Below are 25797 nucleotides of genomic sequence, written 5' to 3' on the forward strand. Positions count from 1 at the left end.
CCAGATTTTCATTTATGTATTGTTTAAATGTTTAATTCTAATATTCGTTTTTATGTCTCATAGTTATTTCTATTTTAGGTTTTTTTTTTTGGCATTTTTATTAGCCGAAAGAAGAAGAAGAAGACTGACCATTACGGTAACGGGCTGAACAATAGTATTCGTTCAAAATCAAGCTACTAACGTTTCGTATCGTGTTGCAGGCGTAATCTATTCAACCTCCAAAAGATAGATGGCAGTATTACGATGTAGTTGACCCGGAAAGATTTGTAGGCGTGTATTAGTTTATTTATCCGGTCGAGGGCAGCGGCAATTGGTGTTTGCTGCGGTTTATCTTTTTTATGCGAGTTCCTCTCTTGCTTGTTTGTAGAAAAGCAGCACGTTTACGGAGTGATCTATCAGTATTGTTTATTTCCCAAACTACTAGAATGGCGGACGAAGATGATGATGGAGGAGTGAGTAGGCACTAATTATTACCGAGTCGATTTGCTTTATTTTTTGTCTGTTCGATAATGCGTTGCTGATTCCGTTTTGATTGAAGAACTGTAGTTATGTCTAGCGGGCAAGTTTCAGCGAGTGTGTTTTGATCAGGCAAAAATAAACGGTTAAAAATCAAACGCTAAGAAAAAGACTATTGTCTTGAAAAGTGGAAGACTTAATACTTTTCATTTCAAACATGATGCAATCTTCTAACTAATCTCACGAATTTATGTTGAAAAATTACCGTATCATGGCTGCAGTTTTGTGTCTTGCGTCTTTTACATCCAAATGCTAGTTCTTCGGAAACCAAATGTTTCTGTTAGTTTCCAAAATGTGTTAATAGTGGGTTTAAATATTATATATGTGTGCGTCAGAAAACACACTGTACACACACGCTTTCATTTGCTAGTATGTGAGTGTGTTCAGTTATAAGCAGGTCCTAAGCTACCAAGTGAAACTCCTGTGCATAAAGTATTGGCGAAGAAAACTGATTCTGATTCACATTAGTACCATACAGGTTCTTTCTCGGCGTTAAGAAGCAAAAAAGGTGGGAATTGCTTACATCCAATAATGTTTTTTTAACATTATTATGTTGACGAAGCGGATGATGTTTAGTTTCAAAATACATAAAACATGTATCGGTATCAGTCATGGCTGTCATGCACACTACCAGTCAAAACTTTTAGAGCACCTCAGTTTTTCTTCAAATTTAAACAGTTAAAATGCGATGAATGACCAAAAATGGTGAAAAGGTAAGCAATAAACTGCCATAGGGTTAAATGTAAAGTTTAATTAAGCAAAAATGGAAAAAAGGGAATTTTAGAATATTATAAATGGAATAGCTAATGGGTTACAACCTACAAATGTTCTGCAGCAAATAAAGTAAATTAAGCCTTGCAAGTTGAAGCAGAAAATGTGCACAGGTGTCCCAACTTCTGTTGATTACTTAAAAACCCGTGTCAGGAACAGGCTGCCTTACTACACCATCTGAAGTACTACTTGGACAATATTCCAGTGATAATGGCACAAAAACGGCAGTTAACAAATTAAATGAGACAAAGCGTTATTATCCTTAGAAGTGTTGGCCTTTCATTAAGAGAAATTGCAAAAAAAAAAAAATCAAACTGTCAGTGAGTACAATATTTTACACAATCTAAATGGCAGTTGGAAACTAGAAGAAGCTGTGACAGGAAGAGATCTGGCAGATCCAAAGTCACAACCCAATCAGCAGACAAGTTTCTGAGGGTCACCAGCTTGTGTGATAGGAGCCTCGCAGCACAACAGCTTCAAGCACAGCTTAACAGTGGTCAAAAAAAACAAGTCTCAGTTTCTACTGTGCAGAGGAGACTTTGTGTGGCAAGTTTGAAAGTGTGAGTGGCAGGAAGAAAGCCATTCCTTAAAGGACAAGATAGGGTCTTGAAATACCATCTGTGGACTACTGCAGACTGGAAGAAAGTCTTATGGATCAAAATATGAAATTTTTGGTTCATCACACAGGGTGCTTGTATGCCATTGAGTTGGTGAAAGGATGGTTCCTCTGTGTGTAACACCAGCTGTCAAACATGGAGGAGGAAGTGTGATGATCTGGGGCTTCTTTGTTGGAGGCAGAGTTGGTGACTTGCACAGAGTGATTAATTCTGAATCAAAAGGGTTACCACAGTTTGACTGTTATATCAGCAAAAGGTGGCAACTTTGATGAATGAAACATTTGAATACAATTCTGCACACTTTAATATACGACATAAGGCTTCTATGTATCTGGTTATGGAGGAGCATAGGGCAAAAAAGTTATTTAAAGGGATAAACAGGAGGGAAAAAAATTGGTTTCAGAATCAGCCGATCAAGTAACATGAAATCGATGATCAGTATTTGACTTAAAAAACTAGATTGGAGCATCCCTAACACTTTTCCCTTGTCTTGCTTAGTCTTTATAATCAAGTGGATTAGATCTTGGTGTCAAAAATGTAATGCACAATTTGGTTGGAGATCGTGTAGGAAAGACTTTATTTTTTTGGTTCTTGCTATTCATATGTTCTAGATGATGTCAGATGAATAATTCAACTGTTGTAAACATTCACTTTTGTCAGTTTTGTTAAACCTGTTATACGGCTTTCACTGCATCTCTGGACCCAAAATTAACTTGAATAAAACAGAGATTACTTTTCTCAGTGAGTTGGCTTCGATGACAGACTACTCAAAATAATTGTTCACTGACTGCCTTGCAACTGTTTCAATATCAAACATTTAAAATTACAAGAAACCTTAATGATCTGTCAGAATTTAATGTTTGCAATTTGAAGGAAGCAACAAACAAAATGTTAAAACATATCCTTATCTCCCTTTAGCTAAGAAAATTATTGTAATTAGTTTTAATATTTAATTTTAATATTAAATATTTAATTTTAATATTGTCAAAATAAATAACTTTCCAAATTACCTGTTTCTTTTTCAGAGTACAGTGATCCCTCGCTATATCGCGCTTCGCCTTTCGCGGCTTCACTCCATCGCGGATTTTATATGTAAGCATATTTAAATATATATCGCGGATTTTTTGCTGGTTCGCGGATTTCTGCGGACAATGGGTCTTTTAATTTCTGGTACATGCTTCTTCAGTTGGTTTGCCCAGTTGATTTCATACAAGGGACGCTATTGGCAGATGGCTGAGAAGCTAGATTGCTTACTTTTCTCTGTCTCTCTTGCGCTGACTTTCTCTGATCCTGACGTATGGGGATTGAGCAGGGGTGCTGTTCGCACACCTAGACGATACGGACGCTCGTCTAAAAATGCTGAAAGATTATCTTCACGTTGCTATCTTTTGTGCAGCTGCTTCCTGAAACGACATGCTGCACGGTGCTTCGCATACTTAAAAGCTCGAAGGGCACGTATTGATTTTTGACTGAAAAACAAACTCTGTCTCTCTCTCTCTCTCTCTCTCTCTCTCCCTGCTCCTGACAGAGGGGGTGTGAGCTGCCGCCTTCAACAGCTTTGTGCCGCGGTGCTTCGCATACTTAAAAGCCAAACAGCCCTATTGATTTGTTTGCTAGAGATTGTTTTCTCTATCTATGTGACATTCTGTGCTCCTGACACGCACTCCTTTGAAGAGGAAGATATGTTTGCATTCTTTTAATTGTGAGACAGAACTGTCATCTCTGTCTTGTCATGGAGCACAGTTTAAACTTTTGAAAAAGAGACAAATGTTTGTTTGCAGTGTTTGAATAACGTTCCTGTCTCTCTACAACCTCCTGTGTTTCTGCGCAAATCTGTGACCCAAGCATGACAATATAAAAATAACCATATAAACATATGGTTTCTACTTCGCGGATTTTCTTATTCCGCGGGTGGCTCTGGAACGCAACCCCCGCGATGGAGGAGGGATTACTGTACTTCTTTATATACATCAACAAATACTTTTATTTATTCATTTTTTTATTTTCCTTTAAAAAATTAGGTACAATGCAATGCAGATGTATTCATCTGTAACAAAAAAGGGCCACATATTTAGTTGATAACTCTGCATAGATCTAAAACAGTCGATAATATGACATTACCCAACTTCTAGTTTTACTACTATTTTCACATTTTAAAACCCTAAAAGAATCAGAGGTCAATTAAATCACACTTGACTAGTTACCTATGGAAATTAAATGTTACACTCTTCTCTCTATGCTTTGCTGTGAACTCCAGTAATCACTATCACTAAATTAGTATTTATTAGGTGGTGCATCATTAGCTCAGGGCGGCACTGCTGCTTTGCAGTAAGGAGACAGGGGTTCATGTCCCCAGGTTTTCCCTATTTAGATTTTGCATGTTCTTGTCTTGCCTATGTAGATTTTCCTCCCTTAATCCAAAGATGTGCAGGTTAAGTGAGTTAGTTTTGCTAATTTGGCTCAGTCCAGGTGTTGTTCCTGCCTTTCTCCTTACAATTGTCAGGATAGGTCCCAGCTGTTCCATGACCCTGCCCTGGATAAACAGATTATGAAGATGAATCGATTGTTAGCTAAAAATATTGGTACTAATGTTGAAAATAGTGTAAGGCTGAGATACTATTATTTAAGGAATACTCCATCCAAAAATGATATTTTTTTATATGTTCCTTACCACATGTGGTTCTTGGTGAAGCAGAAGTTTTTAATCTCATGTTTTAACTGAGAATGGACATAACAATATTTCTGATAGAATTGTAGCCTCTGGAAACCAATACTGAATAGCAAACAATATCAAAAATGTCCATGAAAGAACTTCTGTTTACTCATGTCATACAATCCACATTTCAGGTCATCCAGTTATATGCTAACAACATGCAAAACACATATATTTGCTAAAATATTGTTAAATACTTAAGGAAAATCAGTGTACAGTGATCCCTCGCTATATCGCGCTTCGCCTTTCGCGGCTTCAGTCCATCGCGGATTTTATATGTAAGCATATTTAAATATATATCGCTGATTTTTTGCTGGTTCGCGGATTTCTGCGGACAATGGGTCTTTTAATTTCTGGTACATGCTTCCTCAGTTGGTTTGCCCAGTTGATTTCATACAAGGGACGCTATTGGCAGATGGCTGAGAAGCTAGATTGCTTACTCTTCTCTCTCTCTCTTGCGCTGACTTTCTCTGATCCTGACGTATGGGGATTGAGCAGGGGGGCTGTTCGCACACCTAGACGATACGGACGCTCGTCTGAAAATGCTGAAAGATTATCTTCACGTTGCTATCTTTTGTGCAGGTGCTTCCTGAAACGACATGCTGCACGGTGCTTCGCATACTTAAAAGCTCGAAGGGCACGTATTGATTTTTGACTGAAAAACAAACTCTGTCTCTCTCTCTCTCTCTCTCTCTCTCTCTCTCTCTCTCTCTCTCTCTCCCTCCCTCCCTGCTCCTGACGGAGGGGGTGTGAGCTGCTGCCTTCAACAGCTTTGTGCCGCGGTGCTTCGCATACTTAAAAGCCAAACAGCCCTATTGATTTGTTTGCTAGAGATTGTTTTCTCTATCTATGTGACATTCTGTGCTCCTGACACGCACTCCTTTGAAGAGGAAGATATGTTTGCATTCTTTTAATTGTGAGACAGAACTGTCATCTCTGTCTTGTCATGGAGCACAGTTTAAACTTTTGAAAAAGAGACAAATGTTTGTTTGCAGTGTTTGAATAACGTTCCTGTCTCTCTACAACCTCCTGTGTTTCTGCGCAAATCTGTGACCCAAGCATGACAATATAAAAATAACCATATAAACATATGGTTTCTACTTTGCGGATTTTCTTATTTCGCGGGTGGCTCTGGAACGCAACACCCGCGATGGAGGAGGGATTACTGTAGTACATGAACAGGAAACACGTTCTAACAGAGTTGGGCATTTGTGACAAAGTTTTATTGGTTCACTCTTGGATCCTTTATTTAATAATAGATTTCGGTTGAAGACCTGAAAATATTCAGTGTCAAATATTTGCAAAAGGAAAGGAAATCAAGAAAGGGGAATATTTTTTTTCATGTCACTGTAATAATAAAGCTTACCAGTGTTTCAGTTACATTTTGTTTTTAAGACAGTGTATTATTTGTATGATTGGTGCTTCTTTTGAAAGGAATATTGTATTTGTATTTATTTTATTTGAGTTATTGTATACGTGCATAAAAACAAAGTTATTTTTTCTACAATCTGCAGTTTGAAGAAGATATTGAAGAGGTGGGAGGTGGCATTGATGGAGGACAAGGAAAAAGAAAACGATTCTTCTCTAAAGAATGTAAGATTGTTTAGGTTGTCACTTTAGAATGAAACAATGGAACTGGGATTAAAAAATTATACAAAGTTTTTTTTTTTTTAAGTTCACTTTTTGTCATACTGCATTCACTAATTTTTAGTAAAGAATGTTATTTGTGTTTCAGGTAACAGTAGTAGTTTAAACAGACAGACTGTGAAACATTATTCACCATAATACCTTTAACCTTTTTTTTACCTGCCCATTGTATGCAGTATAAAATAATCATTGACTGTGTGTTTTTGGTTTTATACTAATCATAAAAAGATTAACAGCAACCATTAATAAAATTAGCTTTCCCTACCAGTAATTATCTCCTGCCACTCACATTCTTTTTCTATACCATAAATACTCCCTACTTATTGTCTCCAGACTCCCTACTCAAAACTTCAGTTCGCCTCACCTTCCCTTTTCTCCTAACTTCTCCTGTCACTCATCTTCTAAGAGGCCTGTCCACCCCTTACTTTCACCCAGTTCTATCACTTACACAGCATTCCACCCTTTCTGCTCCCACAAAGCGCATCACAAGCTACATCACAATATATTAACAAAATATAATACAACAGAATATAAAAAGAAAATTACAATGCAGAGTAACATTAATACAGAATAACATTACCGTCCATGGCTTCCATTTTTGATGCGGTCTCTGAACACCTCAGAATTCATTTGGCTGCTTCTGTCCTGTGTCACATCATCAATAAACACTAGTGTCCCAGTGCCACTGGCAGCCATGCACGCCCAAGCCATCACACTGCCTCCACCATATTTTACACATGATGTGGTATGCTTAGGATAATGAGCTGTTCCACGCCTTCGCCATACTTTTTTCTTGCCATCATTCTGGTGGAGGTTGATCTTGGTTTCATCTGTCCAGAGAATGTTTTTCCAGAACTGTGCTGGCTTTTTTAGATGTTCTTTAGCAAAGTCCAATCTAGCCTTTCTATTCTTGAGGCTTATGAGTGGCTTGCACCTTGCAGTGCACCCTCTGTATTTACTGTCATGCAGTCTTCTCTTTATGGTAGACTTGGATATTGATACGCCTACCCCCTGGAGAGTGTTGTTCACTTGGTTGGCTGTTGTGAAGGGGTTTCTCTTCACCATGGAAATGATTCTGCGATCATCCACCACTGTTGTCTTCCGTGGACGTCCAGGTCTTTTTGCATTGCTGAGTTCACCAGTACTTGGTTTCTTTCTCAGGATCTACCAAACTGTAGATTTTGCCACTCATAATGTTGTAGCAACTTCTCGGATGGGTTTTTTTTCTGTTTTCGCAGCTTAAGGATGGCTTCTTTCACCTGCATGGAGAGCTCCTTTGACTGCATGTTGTCTGTTCACAGCAAAATCTTCCACATGCAAGCACCACACCTCAAATCAACTCCAGGCCTTTTATCTGCTTAATTGATAATGACATAACAACGGACTTGCCCACACCTGCCCATGAAATAGCCTTTGAGTCAATTGTCCAATTACTTTTGAGCCCCTGAAATGAAGGGATTGTGTTAAAAAAATGCTTTAGTTGCCTCACATTTTTATGCAATTGTTTTGTTCACCCCACTGAATTAAAGCTGAAAGTCTGCACTTCAACTGCATCTGAGTTGTTTCATTTAAAATTCATTGTGGTAATGTACAGAACCAAAATTAGAAAAAAGTTGTCTCTGTCCAAATATGTATGGACATAACTGTACCTGGCAAAGCAGAACTTTTAACGTGGCATATCACATTTCATTATTTTTGGATTTCTTACATAAACATGTAATTTGTCCAAAGGTGTATGCATTTTCACCATTGTAGCTTTCAGAAAGACCCATTGAAGTACTGTGATTAGTTTGAAAATTGCAGAAACATTTTGATATTCTGGAGTGGTGATGTGGCAGTGTGGTCAGCTTCATTACCTCACAGGTCCAGGGGCCTCTGCTTACCTTCCAGGTTACAGTCTCTGTGAAACCTGAAAATGTTCACAATAGTCCCTGTGACATGCATGCAAGGTAAGGTAAATGGGCCTGTTATGAGTGAGTATTAGTTTGTAGGTGCAGATCAGATTTTCTCTACTCTGTCCAGTTATGTAATATTGACCTTCTGTCTATTTAGTTTCTATCATACTTATCCATTTTATGGTTATAGAGCCATTCATTCATGCCTCTCAGCTCAGTTTAAATAATGCAGGAATCAAAAATAAACCAAAAGAAAAAATCGGGTAACAAAACAATTTTCTGAAAATTGACCAGGCAAACATACTGTATATATGTTTAAGCTGAGTGACATGACTTATAATGTACAATAAATGTACCCCACTTGTAAAAATACATGTAAAATATTCATAAATTAGTGAAAAATTCTTGTTTATACTCCCTACAGTGCGGTGTATGATGTATGGTTTTGGTGATGATCAAAACCCCTACACGGAATCTGTGGATATTCTGGAGGACCTTGTAATAGAATTTATCACAGAGATGGTAAGTTTGCTTAATTGCAGCAGGTTATTGTAATGTTAACAAGTTAAGTTGTCACATTTAATTGATAAATGCCTCTTTAAGATTTCATGTCTAATGATCAGTAGATATTAAATTTTGCATTATGATACAGTGCAGAATTTGATTTACGTAGTCATTTCCAGTGTGCTTACATGTTGCTTGCTGTATGCTGTGTGTATAATATTTTCTATCATTTATTCTGATATTTTTTACCAAATGTGCATTGACTGTTCTTCCTATTTTAGATATACTGTACTTAGTTAGTTCCTTACAGCATAAGTGAAGATTTTTTAATCTGTCTAACCATTCATGTCCTGAACTGGCTTAATCCAGTTATAAGTTTTTTATAAATGGTTTGTGCTGAGAGTATTTGTTTGGTTTTGCTTTTTTTTTTTGCTAATTATATTAGAAATAATGTGTAAAAGCAAAAGAACAGGTGGAGGATTGCTCAATAATAAGATAGATAGATAGATAGATCTTTATTGTCATTGTCACTTTTACAAAGGAACAACGAAATTGAAGAAATTGCGTGTCAAAATGGTATATCCTGGCTTCTTCAAAAATACATTAGAGAATCTGATCCATATTACTAAACGAGACTGGAAAACTGGATATGGACGCAGGGACCTGCCCGTGGACGCAGGAGACATAGTGCGCAGGCGCCACACAAAGCCCCCCTCCCCAGAGTGAAACGGGAGAGACTACGAACCGTCTGACATGCCGCAAGCAGGATAAAGTGAGGTCAGAAATAAAAGACAGAGTAGGAAACAAAGTAAAACGTCATTAAGAGGTTAAAGAACGGGGCCAAACACATGGAGAGCAGGTTACAAATGATGAAAACTGGAATGCAACTGCTTCAAAAAAACCTAGGCACGAAACACATGCACAGCGAGGGACAGAATATAAAGGCGGAAATGACGACAGTTAAACGTCCACACCACACAGCGGAGGAAGACCCGGAAGGTGCAGGCGCCTACATCGCGCGTCGGAAGGCGCGGGAAAGTACGAAAGGCAAAGGCGCCTACATAGCATGGTGAAACCCGACATAATACGGAAGGCGCAGGCGTTGCCGCCATATTGTGAGTGGCACTAATGCGTAGTGAGGGCGCAGGCGTCACCGCCATATTGTGCGTGGCTCTACTGCTGAGTGAAGTTAGGAATAATGTGCTGCTTGGTGTGCCACACAAACCCCCCCACAGACTACGGAGTCCATGGAGACTACGAATGACATAACCACACAAACAACAGGAGTCAGCACCTAACCCCAGAGTAAAACGGGACAGAATACTGAGTCGAGAAAGGTTCACAAATCAAACCCGACATAATACGCCACCCCAGAGTAAAACGGGACAGACTACAAAGTCCAGAAAGGGTCACAAATCAATTGGAGTACGGAAAGCGCAAGATAGTATGCAAACACACTACACAGCTTGATCCACGCACCTCTAATGACCCGCAAGCAATAACACGATATACTACAGAAACCCAACAAATACGGACTCTACAACATATTTGAATCACATTACAGTGATACAATCACACAAACAATGGGAGTCAACGCCCCACCCCAGAGTAGAACGGGACAGAATACGCAGTCGAGAAAGGTTCACAAATCAAACCCGACATGATACGCCACCCCAGAGTAAAACGGGACAGACTACGGAGTCCAGAAAGGGTCACAAATCAATTGGAGTACGGAAAGCGCCAGATAGTATGCAAACACACTACACAGCTTGATCCACGCACCTCTAATAACCTGCAAGCAAAAACACGATATAGTACAGAAACCCCACAAATACGGACTCCACAACATATTTGAATCACATTACAGTGATACAATATTAACAGTGCAACCACACAAGACACAGGCACAACACCTGATAGGTAATAAGAATAAACGGACACTCCGTATTAAAGGTTCGTCATCCTCACACGTGAAGACTATACAGCATAAGTGAATCATCACATTACAGTCATACATTATTAACAATTCAACCACAGAAAACGCTACGTATTAACAGTAAGTGCAATCCATTATCCATATTACTAACGCTAAACAAGGAAGAACTAATAGAGTTGTGCTCACGGCTCCAAAACAATAGACCAGATACCACTGTTAACGCGACGGGCTATATTATGTCCAAAGAATATTGATGTTGATCACATAAATAACCAAGTCATTGCATTACTTCCTGGAGAAAGCCGCCTCTTTCTAAGTACTGACAAAGTTGATTCTGAAGACAAGATTGAACATCTTAACTTCCCCTTACAATATCTGAACACTGTTAACCCAGGTGGATTACCACAACACAATCTTAACCTTAAAATCGGAACAATTGTCATGCTATTAGGAAACCTTAATACTAAACAGGATTTATGCAACGGTACACGTTTAGTCATCAACGCCATGACAAACAATGTTATTGAAGCAAAAATACTAACAGGATCACATACTGACAATACTGTTTTAATTCCTAGAATTGACCTTACAAGTTCTGCCCTTCAATTGCCATTTACACTTGGGCGACGCCAATTTCCCAGTAAACCTGCATTTGCCTTGACAATCAACAAATCCCAAGCACAGGCCATGGACAAAGTTGGCATATACCTCTCTGAGCGCGTATTTGGACATGGACAACTTTATGTAGCCTTCTCATGAGTTCGGCGTTCATCTGACATTAAAGTTACAGTTATAAATACTCCAATACCAAGGAAAACTCATTCAAGGACAACAAACCATCTTTACTACAAATATTGTATATAAAGAGATATTCCAATAAATCTTTGTGATTTACCATACAATATGTTCTTTATTTCCTATCCACCGTCTGAAACTGCGGAGGCAAAGCAGGCACGGGTTCAAACCGAACGAGCTCAACTGACGGTTATACGCCTACAATGCGCGTCTCAAACCGCAGAAGCAGGGCAAGCATGGGTTCAAAACAACGCAAGCTCCTACAACGCGCGTCTGAAACTACGGCTGCCCAGCGGGCACGGGTTCAAAACGCCGGGGGTAGGCGAGCGAAGCGAGCAGGGGGCGGAGCCCCCTTGTGATCTATAAAGGAGCCTATATAACTGGATTTTGTTTTTCACTGAATGTTTTCAGGTCTTCCAACAGTTTATATATAGTGTTTTATGTAATTAATTGAATGAACCATTATAAAATACCTGCTTAAAAATCGAATTACCTCTTAAACTTTAGTAAATTGTGTATTACCTTTAGTGTTAATGACTGCAACCAAATGCTTTCCTTAATTCAGTTGTAGGCTTTTCACATTGTTGTAATGAAATTGTGATTTAAGTCAGGGGTATTGGAAGATTTTTTGAGCATGAACAGCTGATTTTGGTTCCAGCCATAACCTGTAATTGGGATTAGGTTCTGGACTTTAATTTTTCATCTTTTTAGTCATTCTGATGTGATTTTTTTTGGGGGGGTCATTATCTTACTTCATGACCCCACTGTGCTTTAGCTTCAGCTCATTCCCGATTAATGGATATTTTCCTTAAGAATTTTCTGATACAGAGCAAACTTCAAGATCCCTTCAATTATGACAAGTCACCTAGGCAGCAAAATATCCTCATACCATCACATTACCATCACCTTCTTTTACTACTGCTGTATGCCATTCCTGCTGTGGAAAGTATTTGCTTCATGCTGGACACAGTAGGACAAAAAAGTTCCATTTGTATCTATTCTGTCTATAGAAAAACTCATAAAAGACTTGAGAATGGTCCAGGTGCTTCCTGGCAAATGAACGATGAGAATTAGTTCTTTTTGGTTATCAGTGGTTCTTCTGCCATGATATTCTCCAATAGTGTTGATCTGTGAAATTTGCCAAATGCATCTTTCACAGCAAATGTGCTATGTTTAACTATGCTCTTACTTGCTGAATATTTTCCTGGAAATTCTCCTTGGGGTCAGGTTAGACAAATTACTTTTTTCCCCTAGCACCACATGATACTCTGTGAGGCCAGTGTGACAGTACAGAGCTGTAGCAATTTAAATGGGACAGCACCCCACTGATTATATAACACCCCTGAAAATAAAAGGAAAATTTTCAAATTCATTTAAACACAAATTGTGCATGCAAAATGAAAACTGGAAATGGGTTGGCATATTTGTGTCTTAAAGGTAATGTCTTTTTGTAGGGACTTGTATGTGATATGTGTAATACTGAGCCTACCCATTTAATAGTATTATCTAGAGTGCTGTATAGTTGATACAGACATGAAGAAGTGAAAAATCCACTTATTTGTTGTGCATTTGATACCAGTAGCAGTGAATGAGCAAAAGCTTCAGGAGGTAAAAAAAAAAAAACAAAACTTTTTCAGTTTGAGAGTGGTGAGTACCTGCTATCAAATCTGTGGTGGACAAGCCTTAGTGAATTAATGCTTTGTGTCTGCAAGTAATTTTACTGTTCTAACATTTATTTCTATTCATTTTATCTCAGGGAGGCAAGGTGGAGAGCACTGCTGCTTCTCAGCTCAGGTCACATTTTTGGCCACAAAGATGGGCCCAGCATAGTTTGCAGATGTTTCCCCAGCCATCTGGGACACTTAAAAAGACAATTCCAAAGTTATCCACTCAAAAACAAGTTTAGTTTATACTTCGCCAATTACTTCAATACATTTCGCTGTGTTCGGCAAAATTCCCGAACATTTCCATGATTTCGACAAACTTGAGATTAGGCAAATTCAGCAGGTTTTGCTCATTACTACTCTCCAATGAAGTTTATTCTTGCCCATTGTCTCGCTTGTTGTGTAGTCATGAACACGGTCTGTTACTGAGGCAAGTGAAGCCTACAATTTTTAAAACTTTTTTGTTTTTTTGGATGATGAATGATTTTTGCTTCTCCCCTGCAATAACTTGGGCAGGCCAGCCAATATGAAGATGTTGTTTCAAGTGTTTTCCATTTAGAGATTATGGCTGTACTTGTGGTTCACTGGAGTCCCAGAGTATTACAAATAGCCTCTGTCAGATTGATAGATATTAACCACTTCTTTATGATATTTTCAGAAATTTCCTTTGATGGGTAGCATTCTGTGATGAAGCTACACACTTCAGAGGTAATCTGCAAAACTGGATCTCAAGTTGGTTAACTGGCAAGAGACAAAGAGAAGAGATAAGAGGAGAATGGTCCATGTGGAATGAGATCATCAGTGGAGGGCGCCAGGGTTCTGTCCTTGAACCATTACTTTTTCTGATTTATATTAATGACATAACTTGTGAAATTTGCAGAGACACTAAAACTGAAGGAATGGCAGACACTGAAGGAGCAGCAAAAATAATTCAAAATGAACTAACTGGCCAAGCTTTAAAACTGGGTGAACACTTTAAAAATTCAGTCTAATGTAGAAAAAAGCAAAGTACTATATGTGGGCAACAGGTATGTCAAGTATAAATATCAGAATATAGACACTGTTGTAAATTAATCAAGCTCTGAAACGGATTTGTGTCTAATTTAACCCATTTTCATTATCTAACCAATGTGTAGAAGCAATTAAAAGGGCAAATAAAATGCCAGGTTATATCATAAAATCTGCTGTGCAAAAAAAAGATATATATAGCAGCACTTAAAGCTGTGCAGAGAAGAGCAATCAGGTTAAAGTCTAGCATTTTAGGATATGTTGTACTCTGACAGACTTGGAGAATTAAACCTGTTTATTCTTGAGCAGATAAGGGTGGGGACCTAATCTAGGTCTTCAAAATTCTCAAAGGCATTGTAGATCCAGCAGAATTCTTGCAGCTTAAGGAAGAATCATATACTCGATGTGCATTTAAGACTGAAGCCAGGAAACACTCCGTTGCCCAAAGAGTTGTTGGACTCTTTAACAAACGGCTGAGACGTGTAGTTAAGGTAGAAACCTTGACAACCTTTAAGAAGAATTTGGACGAGATACTGGGACAGCTTAGCTATTAGCTGAAAAAATGAGCTTGATGGACTGTATGGTCTCCTCTCACTTGTCAATTTTTTATGTTCTTATGCTTGTTGAATCTTTGTGCTTGCAAATTGGTGCTGATTGTAAGAGCCAAAATATGTTATGATTTATATTGTGCAGTGCTAGCTGCATGGCTGTAATGAAGTCGGTCTGTTTTCACTCAGTTGACCTGTAAATTGGGGTGACTTAAATAGGTCCAATTGCATTTTCACACCGTCCTAGTTGTTTATTTGATAAATTCATTAGAAAATATTAATAATTTTAGTCCTACTTCTGTCCCACAAACAAATTATAGAAAAACTAATAGAAATAAAATAAGACTGTTTATCTATATATATAATTCACTAAGCCGACAGGGCAAGCAAGACAACCATGGGATATGCACGACATAGCCATGCCCACCAACGCTAAGACCATGAGATACAATGACAACTCGCAGAGCCACGCCCACCAACTCTAAGAATTCACTAAGTCCATGGCAAGCAAGACGCACGCAAGACAGAGCCCCGCCCACCAACACTTCGAGCGAAAGCATTTGCCAAGAATGTTTTCATTAATCAAAAACGAAAGTCGAAGGTTCGAAGATGATCACATATCGTAGTACCGACCATAAACGATGACTGGCAATCCGGCGGCGTTATTCACATGACCCGCCGGGCAGCCGACCGGGTAACCAAAGTCTTTGGGTTCCGGGGGGTGAATGGTTGCAAAGCTGAAACTTAAAGGAATTGACGTAAGGGCACCACCAGGCGTGGAGCTTTTCGCTTCATTTGCCTTCTCCATTCTGTGGATGGTGGTGCATGGCCGTTCTTAGTTGGTGGAGCAATATGTCTGGTTAATTCCGATAATGAACAAAACTCCCTCTTGCTAAATAGTTATGCGAACCCCCGAGCAGTCGGCGTCCCAACTTCTTAGAGGGACAAGTGGCGAGGAATTCCCAGGAAGTGCAGGTCATACGCTTGCACTGATTAAGTCCCTGCCCTTTGTACACACACCCTCCGTCGCTACTACCATGGTCGGGTGACTTGGTCGATTTATATATAGAAACACAGCCGGAACCGCAAAGAACACTGAAACGTCAACGTGGCTCAGAGGTGCATGTGGACTGTAGCAGAGACGAAAGCAACTGAGGCGGTGTTTGGAAAATGAAACGTCAACGTGACTCACTGGTGCATGTGGACTGTACACAGACGAAAGTGACTCAGGAGAGGAGTTGGGGGCGGGCACATGAGCATGCAGTGCGTACTGAACAATGACTAAGAAATCAGCAGACTAGAATGGCGGAGGGGGCGGAATGGACGTCCTTACCCTCTCCCCCCATTCCGCCTGAGCGCCATCCTGCCCTGTCCCTCGCTCTGGGAGGTGGAGGCGCAACGGCAGTCCTCCAGTTTTCAGTCACGGACAATTGTATGTTGCCCTCTCCAGAGTTCCATCTTTTCATTCACCTACAGTCGTATCCTCAAACCCACCCCATTTGGACAACTGTGTCATTCAGGAAGTGTTCACCCATCAATACATAATTATGCGGCGTATGCTACGCCGCGAGTTGGCTAGTATGAAAATAAAATACTAAGTAGCAGTCATCGTGGGTTCCGAAGAGGAAGATCTTAGCAAATCAGCTTGTTAAACTTTTCATTTGGGAACTTCAATTAGTTGACAAAAGCAAAGCATAGGACATCATTTACCCAAAGTTTCACAAAATCTTTCAAACAGTACACCACCAAAAATCATTTTGAAACTAGAAGTGTTGAGATCAGTACTAAAGTAGATGTTGGTTGGGTATGACAGTGATTCTGATATAGTTAGTAAACTTAGGAAATTGAAGTAAAATGAAATTGGAGGAATATCAGATCTTGATAAGACAGCAGTTGAACAACTGAAAAGACATGGACAATCTTCAAAATTGGGTAAACACTGCTTTATTAGGTAAACAAAATTTAGCTTAATGTAGAAAAACACAATGTTTTTTGACATTGACTTCAGTTTCTCATTATGAAGGCAGTTAGCAGAGTCAATTAAAAACAAATATAATGTTAGATTATATTGTTAAAACTGTTGAATGTAAATCAAGCAATGTTATAGTTGGACTTTATGCAGTTCTGGTTACCACATTACAAAAGGGACATGGTAGCACTTGAAGTTTTACAGAGAAGAGCAACCTGAAACAACCAGAGGATGTATCCTGGAATTAAATAATGTGTCCTATTATGGGTTAAAGGAGTTAAATTTCTTCAGTCTTGACCAGTGAGAGGTTTTTGGCAACCTAATTCCAGGTCTTCATAATCTTCAATGGCATTGATAAAGTTGACTCCGCAGTATTCTTTTCATTAAATAGTAAATCACATACTCCGGTTGAAACTAAGGGGAAGTACATGTAAGAGTGAAGCTGGAAAGCGCTTTTTTTTTTTTTTTTTTTTTACACAAACAGGCATGCAGTCATAGAGCAAACTGCCGTGCCATGTTGTTGATTTGGAAACCTAGACTATTTTTTTTAAAAGTATATTGGAACAACTTAGCCTTGTTTTGTCTTGATAGGGTCTTAGGTAACCTTATTTTCCCCTTTATACTCTTTATTGGGTAGACCTTAACAAAATGTCTTAAATCCCAAACTGTTACCACTTTTGTCAGGTACTGCAGTTTAGCATTTTTTCCCCCTTCCCTTCCATATCTATAACTTCAGGCAATTAGACAGAGTGAAAGAACAGGCAGAAGATGGGGCTACACATTTAATTATATATTTTAGATTATACAGTATGTCCAAATTGTAAGTGAAGTAACATGAGTGTGACAAAAATAGCATTCTAGCCAAAGTAGCAGTGCATCTGTAGATAGCTCTCAGTCTTCTGACTGACTTGCTTTTTGCTAGCACATGGCCTTTAAATGGAGTACTGAAACAAAAAGCTTGCCTGTCTTGATAAACTTTTCTTCATCATGGAGAAATGGCAAAAGGAGAGAGGTGGTCTTCTCTTCATGGCAAAAGAGTGAGCCAAGGTGACCAACTTATACCATTCCTATCACAAAATGATAGACCAATGGGTGCAGGCAACTCCCTTGGTTCCTTCAATCATGTTTCAGCATGAGTGGACCAATGGGGTACAGAATGACCAATTATAAACAGTCATATTTCAGTTCTCCAGAACCTGTTTCATATGGTGTTCCTGCTGAGGATGGCGTATAGGCTTATGTAATGTCTGAACAGAGTCACCCTTGCCAAACCTTTTCGATGCAAGCTGTCATCCCCCCTGTCATAAATTTCACATCCTGAGTTAATACTTAACACTTCCTCCTAAAGACTTGTGGGTACCTTAGGTAAGAAACAAAGCACAGCTGTTCTTATCAATAAAGCAAAACATGCCTTCTGAAACAATATCTAATACAAACTTAAACCTATTCTTATAAGACATAATAATATATACAATAACAATGCAAGATATCACAAATACATAACAACAAAAGAATATTAAAAAGTGCATTTTGTGCAGTCCTTAAATCAGTTTGTTTATGTTCAGTTTATATTAATTTCTGAGCATTTCTAATCCCTATTACAGCTATCAACCAACCAACCATGAGCTTCTTCTGTTTTTAAGTGAATGCAATCAACATTCTGTTCTTGTGCATCTAGTAAAACAGTGGGTAGAGTTAAATATTCATAGAGGTAAAAAATTTCACAGAACCAGCAATGTTGATAAGCAAATCTGCTGTCAGTTGCATCCATTAGCAGACAATATGATTATGTGTAAGTGCATATACAAAAAATTAATTCCTATTTGTTCCTGCTGACTCTACACTAATCAGGGTGTAATTAAAGTATGGATTTCAAAACATCCAAATGTGTAAATTGTAAAGTAGCTGTGAAAAGTAAAACAATGTAAAATTACTAATCAAGTCTTTTTTTTTTTTTCTTTTTTGACAGACTCACAAAGCAATGTCAATTGGACGACAGGGACGTGTCCAAGTTGAAGACATAGTGTTTCTAATCAGAAAAGACCCTAGAAAGTTTGCTAGAGTTAAGGATCTTTTAACCATGAATGAAGAACTGAAAAGGGCACGTAAAGCTTTTGATGAAGCCAATTATGGATCTTAGTATTCAAACTACCCTATTGATTATTCTCATGTATAAAACTGAAACCTATTTTACAATTTCAAATCAGTTTTTTAAATCCTGGCAATCGTGATCTTTTTTGCATGTTTTTCATTTATTTTGTGTTGTAAATATGCCATGCTGAATTTTCTTTTGACATTTTGAAATATGAAATTAAAATAGATTTACAAAACATGTTCTACTTTATTTTTTTCCCATATATTATTTTTATTGTCACCATTTGAGTATCAGAATAGACTTGTAAACTAACTCTTTACCTGGAGATATTCTTTACGTACAGGTGTGGTAAATGTAATAAAAATGCACTATAGATATAAATAGAGTGATATGACCACTTTTGCATAGCTCAAACCCCCATCCAACTGGCACTGTCAAATTCAACAGAAGTCTGTTTTATGGGTTTAGCGGTTTCTGTATTAAGGTAGCTAGTACAGTATGTATAGTGGAGGATGCACTAACTGCAGCATCACAGAAAAGTAATTGCAGTGTAAATTATTTTGTGAAGCCAAGCATTACTGGGAGAACAAGGACATGCTGATGATGCTAACTGAGCAGTTAATTTTACTCTGCAGGAAGAAGTGGTGATGTTTTTAGTAGACAAGATTGAGATGTACCCCATGGAAGAGAACATTTAAAAACAGAGGCCTTATTCAAGAAAATTTTTTCAGGAGATTGTGAGACTGACCAGTGCAGTGATGTTGTATAGGTGTTATACTTGGCTATGGTTGTGCATCCTGAACTAAAAGGGACTAAATCCCGGAACAGACTCATTTGTCATTTGGTGTACATCCTCATCATCTATTCTCATGACCTGTGTGTAATGATTGGAAAGGTCGGCAAAAGAGATCTTACTGCTGCTTTGGATTGACAGGAGCAGATTGAGCTGATTTAAGCATCTAAAGTGAGGTTGCCAATGGTTCCAACTATATAGGGTGCATCATGTATCACCCACTTGGACATCGTGGTGGGATTATATGTCTGAGGTAATTTATGGGGAAAATATTCTGGTGGAGATAAAGGAGGTCTAGTCAGACCTGTTTACTGTGATGTCATACAAACATTTCCAGTTCAAATGAATTGAAAATAAGATGAAGTTTGCAAGCAGCTTTGACTATTTTAAATATACCATTTTTATTGCAGAAAACTGTGTTGGTAGAATTTTACCTAAAAACATAATAAACATTGAGTTAAGCAATATATTTTAAATATTTTTATTTACACAGTTCTATTAGAAAAGGCATATGTTGAAGTACAATTTTTGTATGATTTTTTTTATTGTGTAGGTAATAATGTATAATTTGTATACATTAGAATGTGTTCTAATTTTTTTCTAGTTCTTATAAAAAGGCAAAGAGTATTAGCCTACTGCAGTCATGAGCATGTTGATTCCTCCCCAGGATGAGAGCAAACACTGCCAGTAACTTCCCCTACTTTCCATCCACTGTTTTGAGAGGTAAAGTAAGGATGACATGTTCCACTACTTTTACCCTGTTTCAGGGACTCCACCCTTCCAGGAAAGGTCCTATAAATTCTGGCCACTCACAGGAAGTGGCATTCAGTTTTGAACCTTCAGCCAATGGAAACAGAACTCCAGTGATGTATCCAAAAGACATGGCACCAATATAACCATGGCAAAGGCCATTTATTTATGTTCTCTTATTTTTTTTTTCTTGTTCTATATTAAAATAGATCACCAAGGAGGTACCACAACTCTTGAATCTTCATTGCTCTCATCATTTCCAATGTTCATACAGTAAAAATTTACTAAGCTTTAAAATTAGTTAAACTTTATACAATGTTTTCATAAAGCACCATAATTAGTCGTAAAAATTATGAACAGAATCAGTGACAAAGGGCAGCACTGCTGGAGCCCCATACCCACTAGGAACAAGTCTGACTTAGTGCTGATAATGAGGACTAAGCTTTCACTCTGGTTCTACAGGGACTGAATAGCCCGAAACAGCAGAACTGTTACTCAAGCGATGCAGTCATGTACCTTTTCCATGTCCACAAAACATTTGCAGGCTGATTGGGCGTACTCCCATGAACCTTGCAGAATTCTTCAGAGGGTAAAAAACTGGTCCAGTGTTCCACGAATGGGGTGAATCTACATTGTTCCTCCTGAATTTAAGGCTTAATCAACAGCTGGATCCTCCTTTCAAGAACCTTAGCATTGGCTTTCCCAGAGAGGCTGAGGAATGTGATCCTCCTAAAGTTGGAACACACCCTCTGATCCCTTAAAAACGGCAACCAACATCCTAGTTTGCCAGTTCAGAGGCACTGTCCCCAACATCCATGAAATGTTGAATAGATATGCTGGCAGTGTGGTGTGGTGTATTGGTTAAAGCTTTGGACTTCAAAACCTGACAATGAGCGTTCAAATCTTGCTGCTGACACTGTGTGATCGTGACCAAGTCACTTCATCAGCCTGTGCTCAAATTGGAAAAACAAAAAAATGTAACCAATTGCATTGCAAATGTTGTAGATTGCCCTAGATAAAGGTGTCTGACATATAAATGTGTCAGCCAAGACAACCCAACAACATCCAGAGCCTTTAAGAACCTGAGACAAATATCAACCACCAAGTAGTTTTTTTAACTACTTAAGCTCTAGAAACGGGTGAGTCATCCTTCGAGTATGCTTCCTAAAGTGAAGGTGTATTGGTCAGATGTGATGGCCTCAGGATTGCATCTCTGCTTTTTGAAGATGATGTGGTCATGCTGGCTGCATCGCATTGTGACCTTAACATGCACTGGGGTAGTTTGCAACCAAGTGTGAAATGGCCTTGATTAGGATTACGACCTCCAAGTCTGAGGTCATGGTTCTAAGCCGGAAAAGGGTGTATTACTCTCTCCAGGTTGGGGATGAGGTGCTGCCTCAAGTAGAGGAATTTGGGTATTTTGGGGTCTTGTTCACAAGTGAATGAAGAACAGAGTGGGAGATAGACAGGTGGAGCAGGGCAACATCCACAGTCATGCCATGCGGATATCGTACTGGCCAGTCATGCTGAAGAGGGAGCTGAGCCAAAAGGTGAAGCTCCCAATTTACAGGTCGATCTGCATTCCTACCTCACCTATAGTTCCAAGCTTTGAATAGCTACTACAACAACTAGACTGTGAATATTAGTGGCAGCAGCAATTTTCCTTCGCAGGGTGTCTGGGCTCAGCCTTGAGAGAAAGGGTGCAGAGGTCATAAATTCAGATGGAGCAAATAGTACTACTGCTCCTATGCATCGAAAAAGGACCCTGTTGAAGTGGTTTGGCATCTGATTAGGATGTCTGCTAGACACTTCCCTGGGGAGGTGTTTTGGAAATGTCCATCTGGGAGGACACCTCGGGGCATACCCAGAACAGGCTGGAGAGATGCCTAGTAACGCCTTTGTATTACAATGGAGAAGTTGGAGGAAGTGGTGGAGAAAAGGGACATCTGGGTATTATTATTTAGACAATCGTGGTAGAAAATGGATGGATGGGATAGGACTTGAATTCATTTCAGTTATTTATGTCTGCAGCATCCTGACTCACCAGTACAAGAAAACCGTCACATATGGTATACCATTCAACTGGTCTTGATGTCTAGTTATGCGAAACATTCAAGCGTTTTTGAGTTCCTCCTATTTTTGGCATTCTAGACCTGAAAAACCTTTATTCTTAGGCCATTTTTGGAAATACTTTGTACAGGAAATTACGTCCTCATTATAAACAGTAAACCAGTAGGTGTCTTCAGCAAATATGATCAGAGGTTTCTTCAAGAAGATTTGAAGTTGTGTATATGTACATCAACCGACCTGAGGGGTTCACCCCTAATGGGATATGAACGGTCAAACTTAATTCATTTCATAATACTATTAAAAATGTGGATCAGTAATACAGGCATGTGGAGGGCCATTTATTATAATACATTTTATTTATATAGTGCCTGTCCCATGTTCAAGGTGTTTTAAGATAAATATTTTATGCATAGAACAATAAACAAATGAAGGATATACAAAGCATTAAATAGAAGAAAGAATAAACCAGAGTATAATACTAAATTCAAAACTAAATTAAATGCCTGAACAGCTCACATAATTTGTGAAATAACACACACACAAATTATGCTGAGCATCTGGACAGAGACAGCATCCCTGAACGGCTGAAGAAGAAGTCCTACAGGACCCTTTTGTCCTGTGGGACTCTGGAGGCAGCCGATAGGTACCGGCAGGCCAAGCGGAATTCGGCTTTGGTGGTTGCCGAGGCAAAAACTCGGGGGTGGGAGGAGTTTGGGGAGGCCATGGAGAACGACTTTCGGACGGCTTCGAGAAGATTCTGGTCCACCATCCAGCGTCTCAGGAGGAGGAAGCAGTGCAGTGTCAACACTGTATATGGTGGGGATGGTGCGCTGCTGACCTCGACTCGGGACGTTGTGGGTCGGTGGGGGGAGTACTTCGAAGACCTCCTCAATCCCACTAACATGCCTTCTGTGGAAGAAAGAATTGTTGACCCGTAAAATGGAAGGAGTCAGAGTCTCACACCAGAAGAAATGTTCATAAGCTTTCTTTTATTGTTGCATACCTAGACTGGAGTGTCAGTAGCATTTCCATTCCACACTTCCAATGAGGATGCAGAGCCTGGGGACTTGGAGGTGGGCTCCCCCATCTCTGGGACTGAGGTCACCGTGGTGGTCAAAAAACTCCTTGGTGGCAGGGCCCCGGGGGTGGATGAGATACGCCCGGAGTTCCTCAAGGCTCTGGATGTTGTAGGACTGTCTTGGTTGACACGCCTCTGCAACATCGCATGGACATCAGGGACAGTGCCTCTGGATTGGCAGATCAGGGTGGTGGTCCCCCTCTTTAAGAAAGGGGACCGGAGGGTGTGTTCCAACTAGAGGGATCACACTCCTCAACCTCCCTGGAAAAGTCTATTCAGGGGTCCTGGAGAGGAGGGTCCTTCGGATAGTCGAACCTCGGATTCAGGAGGAATAGGGTGGTTTTCATCCTGGTCGCAGAACAGTGGACCAGCTCTACACCTTTAGCAAGGTCCTGGAGGGTGCATGGGAGTTTGCCCAATCAGTCTACATGTGTTTTGTGGACTTGGAAAAGGCATTCGACCGTGTCCCTCGGGGAATCCTGTGGGGGGTACTCCGAGAGTATGGGGTACTGGACCCCCTGATAAGGGCTGTTCGTTCCCTGTATGATCGGTGTCAGAGCTTGGTCCGCATTGCTGGCAGTAAGTCGAACCCGTTTCCAGAGAAAGTTGGACTCCGCCAGGGCTGCCCTTAGTCACCGATTCTGTTCATAACTTTTATGGACAGAATTTCTAGGCGCAGCCAGGACGTTAAGGGGGTCTGGTTTGGTGGACTCAGGATTGGGTCACTGCTTTTTGCAGATGATGTTGTCCTGTTTGCTTCATCAGGCCGTAATCTTCAGCTCTCTCTGAATCGGTTCGCAGCCGAGTGTAAAGCGGCTGGGATGGGATTCAGCACCTCCAAATCCGAGACCATGGTCCTCAGCCGGAAAAGGGTGGAGTGCCCTCTCAGGGTTCGCAGCGAGATCCTGCCCCAAGTGGAAGAGTTCAAGTATCTTGGGATCTTGTTCACGAGTGAGGGAAGAATGGAGCGCAAGATTGACAGGCGGATCGGTGCGGCATTCGCAGTGATGCAGGCTCTGCATCGATCTGTCGTGGTGAAAAAGGAGCTGAGCCACAAGGCAAAGCTCTCAGTTTACCAGTCGATCTATGTTCCTACCCTCACCTATGGTCATGAGCTATGGGTAGTGACCGAAAGAACGAGATTGCGAATACAAGCGGCTGAAATGAGTTTCCTCCGCAGGGTGTGAAGCTCAGTCATCCGGGAAGGGCTCAGAATAGAGCCACTGCTCCTCCGCATCGAGAGGAGTAAGATGAGGTGGCTCGGGCATCTGATCAGGATGCCTCCTGGACGCCTCCCTGGTGAGGTGTTCCAGGCACTTCTAACTGGAAGGAGGCCCCGGGGAAGACCCAGGACATGCTGGAGGGACTATGTCTCTCAGCTGGCCTGGGAACACCTTGGGATTCCCCCGGAAGAGCTAGAAGAAGTGGCCGGGGAGAGGGAAGTCTGGGTATCTCTGCTCAAGCTGCTGCCCCCGCGACCCGACCTTGGATATGCTGCCCCCGCAACCCGACCAAGGATAAGCGGAAGAGGATGGATGGATGGATGGATCTGGACAGAGAGGTTACCTGAAAAAATGGGTAGAATGTTAGGTTAAGTTAAAAGCCTTCCTGAACAGATGAGTTTTAAGCTGTATTTTTTTAAGGAATAGTCAGCTGATCTAATTAATTATGGGAGGTCATTCCAAAGTCTGGGCCCTATACAGCTGAAGGTACATAGAGTGTAGGTTAGTGTGGGGCACAACATCAGAATCAGAGGACCTTAGCGGGCAAACAATATTGCTACTTTGAGGTTGCTGATCACGAATATAACAATACAGTGTACTTGTGATATTTGACCCATTACCGTGGGTCTTCGCCATATAAGAGCCACTCTCAGAAGGTTTAAAATGTCACATTTCAGACATAAACACGTATCGTTTTAAACTATCATTTCAAGGTCAAGGTTTTTCTATTACAATCGAGATTATTTTAACTTTAAACATATGCATTAAATAATATGTTTTAATATTTCAAATATCTGAATCAACTATTCTTGTTTATTATGTACTTCTACCCCATTAAATAGATAGATAGATAGATAGATAGATAGATAGATAGATAGATAGATAGATACTTTATTAATCCCAATGGGAAATTAATAATTAATAATTAAAAATTAATAATTCACAAATAATAAATAAATAAATCATCATGGTTCCTATGAACATCCCAATTTAGGGTGGGTTACTCTAATTCAGATTTTTTTTTTTTTTTGCTGTAGTATACATGTATATCTAATTTTAAATATCTACACCTAAATGAACGAGATGTGCACTAACATGAATACAAATTAATGTGTCTGTGTGGATGTCCTCTTTTAAACTCCGGTTTTTCATGTCCTCCCAAAAGATATGCAGTTTAAGCTAACTTGCGACTCCAAATTGACCCT

At 39.8% G+C, this 25797-nt stretch overlaps 1 protein-coding gene across 1 annotated transcript; it reads left to right on the plus strand.

The window, feature by feature from the left end:
• The first annotated feature begins 284 nt into the window (after nt 1-284).
• Nucleotides 285-18915, plus strand: taf13 (TATA-box binding protein associated factor 13). The gene is made up of 4 exons (XM_028800445.2): nt 285-452; nt 6132-6210; nt 8584-8681; nt 18553-18915. Exons 1-4 carry the CDS (start codon nt 339-341, stop codon nt 18721-18723), a joined length of 462 nt encoding a protein of 153 aa, XP_028656278.1. The 5' UTR covers nt 285-338; the 3' UTR covers nt 18724-18915.
• The last annotated feature ends 6882 nt before the right edge of the window (nt 18916-25797 follow it).

The sequence above is a fragment of the Erpetoichthys calabaricus genome, chromosome 4 (genome assembly GCF_900747795.2).
Source record: "Erpetoichthys calabaricus chromosome 4, fErpCal1.3, whole genome shotgun sequence".
NCBI lineage: Eukaryota > Metazoa > Chordata > Cladistia > Polypteriformes > Polypteridae > Erpetoichthys > Erpetoichthys calabaricus.

Bases quoted from the DNA above. Each gene is read 5' to 3' on its own strand.
- taf13 (XM_028800445.2), top strand. From the start codon at position 339: ATGCGAGTTCCTCTCTTGCTTGTTTGTAGAAAAGCAGCACGTTTACGG. The intron at 453-6,131 runs GTGAGTAGGCAC...TACAATCTGCAG, and splicing joins ACGAAGATGATGATGGAGGA to TTTGAAGAAGATATTGAAGA. The intron at 6,211-8,583 runs GTAAGATTGTTT...TACTCCCTACAG, and splicing joins ACGATTCTTCTCTAAAGAAT to TGCGGTGTATGATGTATGGT.